The following is a 12,944-nucleotide window of genomic DNA, read 5'->3' as shown; positions in this document are numbered from 1 at the left end:
TAAGAAATGTAATGCAAAGAATCTAAATTTTATTTTTTAAAACGTTTATTTTTTCTATTATAAAATAAAATAAGGACGTTCAACGACTAAAAGGTAAGTTGAAAAAATTATAATAAACTTCAATTAAGATTTAAATTAATATCAGTAATATTTTTATATAGTCAATCAAATTTTTATAAAAATATAAATAATTTTTATATAGTATAGATAAATCAAAATAAAGTCATAAAAAAATGAATTTTTCAATATTATTATTCCTAATAGGAATAATGAAAAGAATTTTAATCCATGTCTTTGAAATCCTAAGAATGTTGTACCTAAAACAACAGTAAAACTATATAATAATTATAGATATTTAATAAAAAAATTAATTAACTTAAATTATAAAGTATGAGAAAAAACTAAAAATCTTTTTAAACGAAGGATATTTGTCTATTAAACATAAAGGATCTTCAGAGACTACATGTGAAATAGATAACAATAACGTAGATTCTTTAGTTATTTAAGTTTATTCACTTTTATGATGATTATACTTGTCTTTTATTTTTATTAAGTTATAATTAAAATATTACTATTTTTTAGGATTATATTTTTTATTTATAATAGTACTAACAGAATAGTTAATTTCTTTAAAATTTTCTATTATAATTATTATAATACTACTAAGCTCACTTTTCTACCTGCGCTCCCGAGCCTGGGGAAAAGGGGAGGTGTCCTAAAGAGGCACGACGCGACACGACACGACGCGACGCGTATTTTTGGCATATTTTCTTAGGCAAATATTTCCTACACCAGGAGGGCGACTTTTTGAAAAACTGGTCGAGGCAAATGCGAGAAACCGTTTAATATCTATTAAAAGGGTGCCTGGAAGCTCTATAAAGAGCCAGATTGATCGCTAGAGGGGTATACTGGGATATGAAAATCACCCGACACAACGCTGTTCTCGTAGTGACAGGATACCCTCGAGTTCAGCTAGCTCTGGGATTGAGTCAGACACTAAACACAAAGGTATATTGAAAGACAAGATAGCCCCCCTCAGCGAGGGCTAGAACAAAGCCTAAGTACTCTCTGTAGTTATAGAAGTTGTTAAACCTGACAGGATAGTGGTTACCTGAGGTGTTAAAGGCAAAGCCTATACTGAGACCGAACCACTTATTACCTAAACAGATACAGTGTACGATACAGCGTACCATTTCAGAGTATAAAAGCATATAGTAGGAACTGAGCTAGGTTAGTAGCGGCCTACTACACAAGCAGCATGCCAGCTGGATACTGCCAGTGGTAGTCTCTGCAAGACATGGTCGGCTGTTAGGGGAAGACCACTTGTAGTAACAGGAAACTACTTCTTTGAAGTAGCGTGCCGTAGCGCCGTAGTGCCGTAGCAATGACCAGACAGTACTAGAACGAGAGTGTTTCCAGCTCGTACCTGGACTAGAGCTGGGTAGTATTGCCGGCAGAAATGCCTCTAACTCGTATTTAGATTGCACTTGTGTGATATCGCTGATACACTCCCTAGTAAGACTCGCGTAGATAGTATACTGGGTCAAGGGAACGGATATATATATTAGTTAGCTTAAAGAGAGATAATAGTATACCTGACTTGTACTCAGGTCTCCAGGAATTTTCTGGTACGATATCGCCCATGATACTCTCGCCTTTGCGGCTGGCTTAAGATGCAAACTCCCGAGATATTTACAGTAGCAAAATCTCATGAGCCGGGATTCCGCTAATAGAGACGGGTAAAATTACTGTCTAAGCAGAAATGCCAGGCAGGAGATAGTACTGGAATCGACCGGACCTATTAAGGCTTTGCCACAGGGGACCGCGAGCCGCCTTACCCCTGTTGTCTCTGGCGCCGCCCGGCCCTTACCTACGCGCGTTACGCTTGGCACACCCCCTCTCCGCCCGGCCTGGAAGGTCCAGGCCAGATGTCTACGAAGGATCACGGGGGCCTTTAGAGCTACACTGACGTTCACCCTAGAGATACTCGCTTATACTCTACCAATCGAATACTACCTCACAGGAAAACTGGCCAGGTACCATGCAAGGGCTGCGAGACGAGAAAGCAGCGAACTCACAAAACGGATATACAAAAGGGCAGAAAACAGAGCACCCCGACCAACGGTCTACATACAGGAAAGAGTAGGATGAGCGCTACCGCCAGCAGCGAAGAAGTAGACCGAAAAGCGCAAAATATAGGAAACTGTTTTAAAGAGATAGAAAGAAGAGAGAGAGAGAGAGAGACTCCACAGGAACCTATCTAAAAAAGTCTAATACAGACTAAGGATCTATTCAAGTTTCAGGTTAGTCTGCACAAGGCCGAGAGTTCAGTATTAATACAACCCCGGACAGGCAAGGTGGGACTGGCAGCTTTCCTACAGTAAGCACAAATACCAGAATAGGAATCCCTGATGTGCCCCAAGTGTAACAGAGGAAAAGAGGACCTTAACCATGTAATAATATTTTATACAGCATATTACGAAGCAAGATGCGATCTAGAGGTACAAAGATAGATAGACGTTGGACAGCTGCTCACTACCCATAAGGGGATACAAAAGGTAACGAGGCTGGTGCTAGCAAACAGGTTTCAGAGGTATATACTATTAATCTTTAAGTATAAACTAATATATTTAGATATCACTTATGTAATATATTAATTATATAATCTAATTAAAAATCTTTATTAAGATATCTTGTTTATATTAATTATAAAACAGCCAGGACTACAAAACGTTAAAAACTTTTAAAAATATTAAAGTAAGAAATTAATATAATTTTATCTCACCGCTATATATAGTAAAGCATCGAAATAATCATATTAACTGCTTAAAACTAAGGATGTGTCATCTTACATACTAACTAAGAAAAGTCTATATCTTAATATCCAAGTAAAAATAACGTATGGTTGTTGATCATTATCACATTTACTATGTGTTTTGGGGTGCGCAGTTCGGGCAGGAATTACGTTAAATAAAATAAAAATTAGTATTATTATTATTAGTATTTAGTAAGAAAATTAATTTTTTTATAAAGGTAATTAAAAGTTTTCATTCTAGTAGTAATTTTAATAGTATATTGATATTCAAAGTATTAAGGTTAGCTAGCTAGGGGAATATAGATTTTTATATAAATTTTAGAAAAATTTATTTCTTACACTTTTAATAGGTCTATTAATTTTACGAAGATTGTTATCTAAAAGACAGATCTAAGGATTTTAAAATTAAAAAATTAAGTTATTTAGAAACTTTAAGATATTAAAAAAATTTAAAAATTTAGTAAAGGTCTATTTTATGGTATTCTTTAATGGGCAGTGTTACAGGCACACCCCTCTCGCTCCTGGCACGCCCCACGTGACCATCTTGCTTAGTCAGTCGCCGGTCGCGGCGGTTGGCGGTGCGTAGTAAGGGCGCACACCCGTCCATAGATAAGGACCTCACCACCACAGTAGGCCTGTATTACACAGTATTTGCTCTATATAAGAGGTTGATTTTTAACTACGCGTGGACCTAGTAGTTAAGCCACGAGATCGCGTACATATACCCTATTTATAACTAAAAGATAGATAGTATAGCATGCAAATATACCATATAATCCATATTATTTAGCTGTAATAAAATACTCAGGGCTTTAGAGCCAAAAAGGTCTCACGACGCTTTATTCAAGAGGGAGACAGTTTGACCGGTCAAAAAGGCCATGAAAAGGCTCAGGAAAGAGAGCGAGAAATAGCAAATCATGCAGCAGCTTCAACCTCTACACGCCAGCCACCACGCTGCAGCAATTGTAATAGGGAAGTCCATAATCGGTTGAAATGCTCAGATAAATCGACTACCTATAACGAAATAATAAACTGCAATTGTATGGCGTTGAGAGGCTTTAATTCGTTGACTTGGTCGAATACACGGGCGTGCTTTCTTGTGGTAGTGGATTGCCGCCAGCTCGGTGTCCGATTACGTTAATACAGATAAGTTCAATAAGAAATAGAAAAAAAATATACAAATTAGGCAGTCTTTTTTCGCCGCTTTGTGTGACGGTCTACAAAGGAGCCTAGTAAAAGACTAGTTTGTTTATGACTCGTAGTCAAGGAATTTTCCCATGGAGAAGAAAGGCTATCTAGGAGCGAGAATCTAAGGCCTCTATGTACTAACTGAGGCTCTGCCTCAGGCAGGAATGCATTCAGGAAGGGTTTTCTGTACTGGGAAGTTCGTATCGGAAGTCCGTATCGGGAAGTCCTTGGCTCAGGAGATAACACTTTGGGCATGCCTTTTCATTCATCCGATGGCCCTCAGTACGGCAAGCAGAGCATATAAAGAGTGCTTTCGTCCGAGTCTGCTCGATAACAACACAACCATTGGTCCGCAATCAGGTGACTCGCTCAAGCGGGCAAATTTACGTTGACTAAGCAATAAGTGTTGACTAACGTATTTCACAAACGAGCGGCCACCTGTGTATTCCCATAGAAAATGGCCATTTTATAGACTTGAATAACACAACTACAATAAAATCCTAGAATCTGTGGAAACAATGGGGTATATAAGTGGCTACCTTTAGTATAAAAATGGGTTTTTATGAATTTTAAATCATTTTTTGAAGGCTGTATGGCGGGTTTTATTATAAAATACAATAATATGACTGTAATTTATATTACCTAGATTATTAGGTATTGTAAAGGCTTAATAATGAAATTTATATATACTATGAAGTATTATAATATATAATAATTATTATTTATCCATGAATAATGTATTGTGGCTGTGTTATTCAAGTCTATAAAATGGCCATTTTCTATGGGAATACACAGGTGGCCGCTCGTTTGTGGAATACGTTAACTAAGCCAAAGTGTGGTCGGAGTACCGCTACCCGTGCCGGCGACACGCTTACTAGCTGCACGGAAAGGATAATTGTCTTGACGAGAGCTTTTTTGAATTCTTCATAGTCAAGGTGTAGCCGTGCTGCCGAGTGAAATCGTTAATAATATCCATAGTTTCTTGCTCTGAGACAAATCGGCGGTCAGTTAGTGGTAAGGAAAACGTATTTGATTCGTAGGATTTGATTGGCTCCTGGGGTATGATGAGAAAATCGAGTTATAGGTCAAACTCTATATCAAGTAGAGCGTCTTCATCAAATTCGGACCCTAGGAGGTCAGATTATTAGTTTTAATCCCGCTAGTCCTAATTCTGATTATTTATTAATTAATTAATGTAATTAATAAGCTGCTTTAAAACACACATTTTAAGCGTTAAGGGCGTTACGGATAGTGTGTGACAAGTCCCACGGGACTAGCAAAAATTTAGTTCCACTCCCATGGGACTAAGACCCTGTCTCTTAGTTCTGCCGTGGGAGTCCCGTGGGACTCCCATCAGTCCCGCCAAACGTATATTTTTGCATAAATCTCCTAATTAGGATGGATAAAATGATGATTCATCCGACGTTTTTAACTTACCGTTATTAAACAGTGTTTTAGTTTCTACATTAATATCTCTTTTAATTCAGCTACAATCCTTACGAAATTTAATGAAATCTACTCGTATATAGATTATTGCGTATTAGAAACTATAGGCTCCCCTCCTTTTTGAAATATTTTAGCCCTTTAGTGGTTACTCTTAGGGGATACGGCGGTAGTTAAAGTGTAACAGCATATGGAGCAAGAAATATATATAATTATATAAGTACAATACTACTATCCTTAACGAGATCCCCTTTTTAATACTTGTACCGCCCCTGTTAAACTAAATTGGCTAATTCCTGATATTCTGAGTAGTATATATTATCGAATTCCCTTTTTTACCTTCTGAAGTAGTAGAATTATGTAGGGGAGGTTAAGAGGTGTATAGATCTATGCATAGGTAAAATATTTTTTATCACAACCTCGGGGGGATCGAATTGACTGAAAATCGATGGAACTTTTTAGTCCCATGGGTCTTCCCACGGGAGTATAGGAGTTTCCCACGAGACTAACCAATTAGAAGAGTGCCTAATATGGGTCTCTTAGAAAATTTATGATAGAGTAACTATGTCTTCAGCTGAATTGACCCTGGCCCTCGTCCAATTCCTTCGGTCGCAACTTCAAATTCACTAAGGTATGTCTAACTAATCTTTCTTCTTTTACTATTCTGACTATACAATCCTTTCTTCTGAATTATGTCTCAATTCGGACAATTCTCTAACGCTGGGCCCTCCTCTCTCTACGAAAGTGATCCAATTGACCCTCTTGCCGATTTCGAATCCGATACTATCTCTATAGCAGGTAGCTTGTCTAACTAATAAACTACTGCCTTAACACCAGTTTCCGAGTTTATACCGCCACTCACCCTTCCTTCGACCCTCGAGCGTTTTGGCCCTGATCGGAAGAAGCTCTCTGGGTTAAATACACCGAAATGCATAAAGATGACTTTATTATCTGGTAGCTACAAACCGAGTGTTCTACAAAGACAGGACCGAATCAAAAGAGAATGCGATAGGATACAAAGCATTCCGCCGATATATGGTAGCATTTTGACCAAGTGGCACATTATATTACCGGCGAGCCGATAGTTATGTGCCGAAGATGTAGAAAACCCCTTTCACATCTACAGCAGACTGCAAATGGAACTAATTCAATGAAACGCCACTTTGCAGCTGGAAAATGCGTTCAAGCTGGTAACAGTACAACAAGACAACAGACTCTGCGGCAATCAATTGAATACGCGGTATATATCAATCCTCTATCTTCTATTTAGCTAAACTATCGATATATTTATGCTATCTAGGCACAAAATTTACCGCGTTCGAAGCCATCTTTCAATGACGAGCAGTGGAAGCGACGTCAAGTCAGATTTATTGCCCAGTCAAATCTTTTCTTCCGGATACTTGCGCATAAGGACTTTGCCGATCTTATATCAATGGCCCAGCTAGCTATGTCTAAGCCTATACTTCTGACTCCCCGAACTGCTCGACGCCGGCTTCGAAGTATCGTCCAAGAAGACCAGCGCTATATCCTACCAGAGCTACCATCAGATGCGAAGATTTCGATTGCTCTTGATTGTTGGACGTCTCCCTTTCAACAATACTTTATGGCAATCACTGGCTATTTCCTTGATAAGAAGTGGAAATATCGGGAAATTCTTCTTTGCTTTGAACCTTTGCATGGGAAGCACTCTGGCGCGAATCTCAGTAGTGTTCTAGTTGAACGCTTACAGGAGCATCAGGTTATAGATCGGGTACTTACTATTATCACTGATAATGCATTGAACAACAACACTCTGCTTGAAAGTATGTAGGAATCAATAAAGTCCCTCAATCTTGCGGATCATACGCTAATTGTCCGGATTCCTTGCTTAGCCCATGTCATTCAACTAAGTCTAAAGGATCTGTTAGCAATGATGAAGCTTGACTTAAAGAACGACATTCCAAGCCAGCAGTGGTCAGCTGAACGGGATAGTTCATTCCGCTATCTTCAGAAGCGTGGTATCATCTATACTCTTGCAAAGGTATGTCTCGTCTTACTTCTATTTTAAAATAGCCTATCTACTAACTAAGGTTGTTAGGTCCGTGGTCTAGCTATAGATATCAACGCTAGTCCCCAGCGGCAAGAAGCCTTTTTGAATCTCTAAAGCAAAGAGCCAAAACTTCTGCCTATCCAAGATGTCAAAACGCGATGGAATTCAACATTTTTGATGCTCCAGCGCGTTAGACGTCTATCAAAAGAGTTTGATGAATACTGCAGTGAACACAATTATCCTCAGTTTAAACTGAATTCGGAGGAGTGGAGACAGGTTGACTATCTTCTTTGTATTATCCAGCCATTTTATCGATGGACTACGGCTATCTCTAAGATTAAAGATGTTACAATCTATCAAATCTTCAGAATCTACAACAAGCTATTCGACCACAGACTTCCCTATCAGCCAACTGAAGCGGAAACGAGTTGCTCGGAAGACAACGATGCGGGAAGCACTCGAAGCAGGTCGTTAAAAGCTTTCTGACTACTATAGCCAGACCGAGAACATTCATAGAAATCTCTTTGCCGTCGGTACTATCCTTGTACCACAGCATAAGTTACAGTTCTTCTCAAAGCCTGAATGGTCAGATAATAACTACCGATGGCGTAAAACCTACCGTGATTATGTTGAAAAATCCCTTGAGCCCTACCAAAAGCGCTAGAAGGAGATACGGCAATTGTAGTTCAGTCTACCGTCGACACAGAAGGATGATCTTGAGATTCTTTTCGATAAAGATAGTCCTCTTGAATCCTCCCAGTCCCAAAAGAAGCAGGCTGGACCAGCCTTTGATAACGAGCTTACCCATTATCTTAATAGTGGTATGTTTCTTCAATCTAAAGTATCTCTCATTCTAAACTTTACCTAACAGGGACGATAAATAAATAACCCTGTGACTTCTGGAGAGAGAATGAGCACCAATATCCTATACTCGCAAGTCTAGCACGCGATGTCTTTACTATCCCTGCTCCTGGCGCTGGTGTAGAACGTCTCTTTAACTCTGCTCGTGATCTTTGCTACTATCGACGGAGTCATCTCCACGAGACAACGATACAACACCTAATGATGTTTCGCTGTATCTCTCAATTTGATATTGATACTACAGATCTTACAGGTGAATCTGACGAAGAGAAAGAGCCTATTTCCGAAAAGAGACAGCTAACGGCTTTGAAAAGAGAGGCGAACCTAGCTCAGTATACCCCGGATCCGATCAGTGACAATGAAGAGGATAATGAAGATAAAAATGAGGAACAGCATAACTTTGATCTTTTTATAGTCTATACACTAACCCAACCAAGCCAGCGTGTGCTTAGGTAAGAGACGAAAGAGTTTTGTTTCTCATGCAGAAGGAGAAGAAGAAGATGATGATAATAAGACGGAACCCCAATTGCCTTCTATATCAATCAATAACGAGGGTTTGAGTCAAATGCGGACGTCTAGAAGGACAAAGAAACGCCCAAAGAATTTAGATGACTACCATGTAAGATATAAGTAAATTTAGGCCTATTTTTTCATTTAAATAATCATATTCTATCTTTTTATTATCTCTAAGAATGTATAGAGCTATCAGGAGTAATATTGTATATATAATATTTAAAATTACCAGGAAAAATGCACAATTTATGCTACTCACCAGTCTTTAGCTGTTTGCACTGTTTACAGTCCCGTGGGAAGTCCCATAAGTCCCGTGGGAGTCCCGTGGGACTTGTCACACACTAGTTACGGACGATTTTATTAAAAGTATAAATTTAAATTTAATTTAATTATTTATTTATATTATTATAATTATATTTTTTACGAGCTATCTTCTAACGACAAGTTATATTCTAATAATAGTTAGATTTTAAATTATTTACTAGTCTAATTATTAGAGTCTGAATCGTCGTCCTCTATTATCGCGGAATAATAATTAGAATGAGAATATGATAATAAAGGATTCTTTGGTTAATCAATTAATGGCTCGGACTCAGTATATCCTGGTATAGAAGCGTCTGGTTTTTAGTATTATTATCTAATGTATCTAAGTCTCCGGATACGGATGGCTCGCCAGTAATATAATATAACTAAAAGACTTTTATTTAGGGCTATATAGCTAGGCGAAGATCTACTAGTTCCTAGAATAACTAATAAGAGTCATAGAAAATTTAAATAGTAAAATTCATTTAAATACTTATATAATTTAGTTTGACGGAGGGGTAATTTAATCTTTTAGTATAAAATAATTAATTTAATATAGTTATTAACAAAAACAAGACAGAAAAGGAATTTTCATTACCAGCTACAGGGAAATGACGCAATTCCCGCCCGAGCTGCGCACCTAACCCTACTACGAAATTTCAAAATCGTTTCTATCTACCAGAACGTATTAATTCTGCTAAATATAACGATTTTTACACGTATTGATCCTGTAGCCAACCTCCCTGCATCCACTATACCTTGAGGCCCTTCTTGCCAACTGATCTTGCTGTATAGGCAATTCGCCCTGCGCATGCGATTCTACCGTAGGTGCTTCTGTAGGTAAATCTAGCTGCGCAATTAGCTGTAGACCCTCTTCAACAGTCAAACCCTCTTGGCAGGGTATCGGGTATCTGTCTAGTCGATCGGTTGCGGTTCTTCTTGACTTTCTCGTTCGCAGCGCGTAGGTTCGTGTTTTCCTGCGCAAGAAGTGCTGCATTGTGCATTGTTATGGTGTACCTTTTGATAATCTGATCTAGTATAACTTTTGATGGTGTTGGAGGGCTATTTGACTGTTTCTTTAGTGGTTCTTTAAGCAATGAAGCTTACTTTTGTAGTTAGATAACAGTCTTTGGTGTTTTGGGGATGAATTGGCTATATCTGCTGCTTGGCCGGCTTCCTGGTAGTGTTGGCGTTAGTAGAGATATACTAAGCTTTAAAAGCACCCTTTCTGCATCGACTGGCACTAGGCCACTAGCTGCAAAGGTATTCTGAATGATAGCTGGCTGTTGGAAGGCCTCTAGCCGCGCGCTTTAGTAACTATCTAAGAAATCAAACTTGTCGATATGGTTATATCTTCTGGGCGCAAGATCACTTCTAAAGTGACTATACGCATGTTTAAATACTGCAAAGCACCTAACATCAAGCGGTCGCAGTAAATGCGAAAAATGCGCAGGCATACAAAGAGTAATAATATAATTTTCTGCGCAGATTCGGTCGAACTGGAGCGTAAAATGGCTGCCGTAGCCATCAAGAATCAGTAGGCGAAAGCGGCCACGTACGCACGAATTTTTTGATGGGATAAACAGCTTTTGTAGCCAGCGTAAGCAATCTCAGTAGTAGTCCAGCGGTTATTTAAGACCTCTAATTGCTAATCTCTTGGTAGATTCTCAAACCACCCTGCAATAGCTACTTTGCGTTTAAAGATAATACCGGGCGGTAGCGAATAACCATCTGCGTAGATTGCTTCAATAGCAGTAACCCATTCACGATTTCCTGGCTGTAGGAGGTAACGGCGACTATAGTAATCTGCTCACGTAATTACCTTCTGTGCAAATATAAGACCTATTGCAAATCCTGTCTTGTTAAAGTTGTAAATATCTTCTGATTGTATACCGTTCTCATCGATAACCCGCTGTGCGGTTGCAAACCACGCACGTAGTGATTTTGTGTCTTCATTTAGGGCGCGCTGGTAGTTATAACGTTTTAAGAAGCGCGAGCGAAGCTCTTCGCGACAATTAATAAAGGTTGATACCCAATTCTTGCCAACAGTAGACGGAAGGTAGCTATCACACGCAGCTAAGAGAATAATAGCTATTTCTCGCACAGCAGCTGGCCTAGGTGCTGCTTCTCGCGAATCCATAGAGAGTATCCATTTAGTAAACGAAACCTCTTCTAATTGGGTCAATTTATAGCCGTTTGGGGTGTATCGACGCGAGATTGTATACCGCGCGCACGATTGCGAAGTGTTGATTCAGGTACGCCGAATAGCCTGGCTGCTGCGCGAATAGATTTGATTTGCCCCTTCTGCATAGCCTGTAGGGCTAATAAGATCTTGCCCTCTTGCTGGTCTAATTCAGGCCGAGATTCTGTGCTAATTGGTGGCATGGTAGGTGGTTAAAGAAGGTGGGTAGGAAGACGCGATTTGAGATGGGGTGCGCAGCTCGGGCGGGAATTACGTTAGCATCACCGCGAGAAGTATGACTAAGCTAGGATGGGTCACAGCACATAATTCAAAATCTTTTTATTAATTTATATAACAATTTCTATTAAAAAGTTAATATAAAGCTATATAGTTTTTTACTTTTTTAATCTTGGTAGAATACTTACTAAACTTTCAGCGAATTTATATTAAAAAAATTTATTTATAATAATAAAATTTAATATTTTTACTTTTTTAAATTTTTTATACAATTTTTATAAGTTTATATTTATTAGAATTATTTTAGTATTGATAATTTCTTTTTATATCAATAGTAAGTATTATATTTATAAAATATTAATTTATTTAATATAATTATTCCTCTAATTTTTTTTGAAACGTCTATTATATTTAAAAATTAATCTTTAAATCTAAAGACTTAATATATAATTTTATGGAGATATTAATCAGTAAATAAAATATTAAATAAAAATTCTAATTTTTGTTATTATCATATAGGTGTTATTATAATATAATATATTTATTTAGTCTATTAATTTATATGGTTTAGATTTCATTGTTAATATTTATTAATAAAAAATTAAAAAAATTAAAGACTTTATTTATTTTAAAATTACAGATTCGGGACGTTAAAGAATTTAATAGAGTAAATAATTAAAACTTTATTAATAAAATAATTAATTAGAGAATTAACTAATAATAAAGGAATCTATCTTCTATATATAGAGTTTAATTATTTATTATTTAATTGTTTTTTTATTTTTAAAAAAATTATTATATTAATATAACATAATCTACAGCTGAATTGCGCACCTCTGTTACTACTTTAAAATATTCAACAAGAACGTACATGCAATTATTATAATTTTAAAGTTAACTAAATTTTTTGGGGTTAGATGCCGTTTTGAACTAAATTGAAGATATAATCAAAAAATTATATATTATTAAAACAAAAGAATCTAAAGATAATAAAACTATAGTTTAAGACTGTATACAAAGCTATTCAAGAATATAACATTTATAAAAAATAAGATCTGAAACTTTAATAAAATTAACTTTGTAATAGGACTCTATATAACCTCTAAAATTATAATTATAGGAAAAAAAATTAAATAACTTTATATAATTATTTATAAAAAAATGTAAATAGATTACAATCATAAAGTATATAAGTTTTAAAGAAATTTCTATTCTGCCAGTAATTATCTTGAAAGAAAAAGAATATTAGGCTCTTTAATATTAAGAGTCTAATCTTTTTTAAGATTAGGAACTTACTAATAGCGCAAATAGCTAAAAAACTGATAAAATAGGTTTTTGCTAGCTAAAAGAGATATTTAAGTCTTATTTAAAAC

General features: G+C 36.9%; 1 protein-coding gene across 1 annotated transcript; it reads left to right on the top strand.

The window, feature by feature from the left end:
* Nucleotides 1-6,878: 6,878 nt before the first annotated feature.
* On the top strand, nt 6,879-8,792 carry KD926_009799 (Zinc finger BED domain-containing protein DAYSLEEPER; the record flags this gene model as incomplete). Its single annotated transcript, XM_053102282.1, has 4 exons — nt 6,879-7,248; nt 7,318-7,466; nt 8,161-8,296; nt 8,419-8,792. 4 exons carry the CDS (start codon nt 6,879-6,881, stop codon nt 8,790-8,792), a joined length of 1,029 nt encoding a protein of 342 aa, XP_052954239.1.
* Nucleotides 8,793-12,944: the final 4,152 nt, after the last annotated feature.

This window comes from Aspergillus affinis (genome assembly GCF_023601865.1).
Source record: "Aspergillus affinis strain CMG 70 chromosome Unknown NODE_71_length_185320_cov_88_639011, whole genome shotgun sequence".
NCBI lineage: Eukaryota > Fungi > Ascomycota > Eurotiomycetes > Eurotiales > Aspergillaceae > Aspergillus > Aspergillus affinis.
The sequence above is the reverse complement of the archived record's forward strand: the minus strand, read 5'-3'. Positions and strand labels throughout refer to the sequence as shown.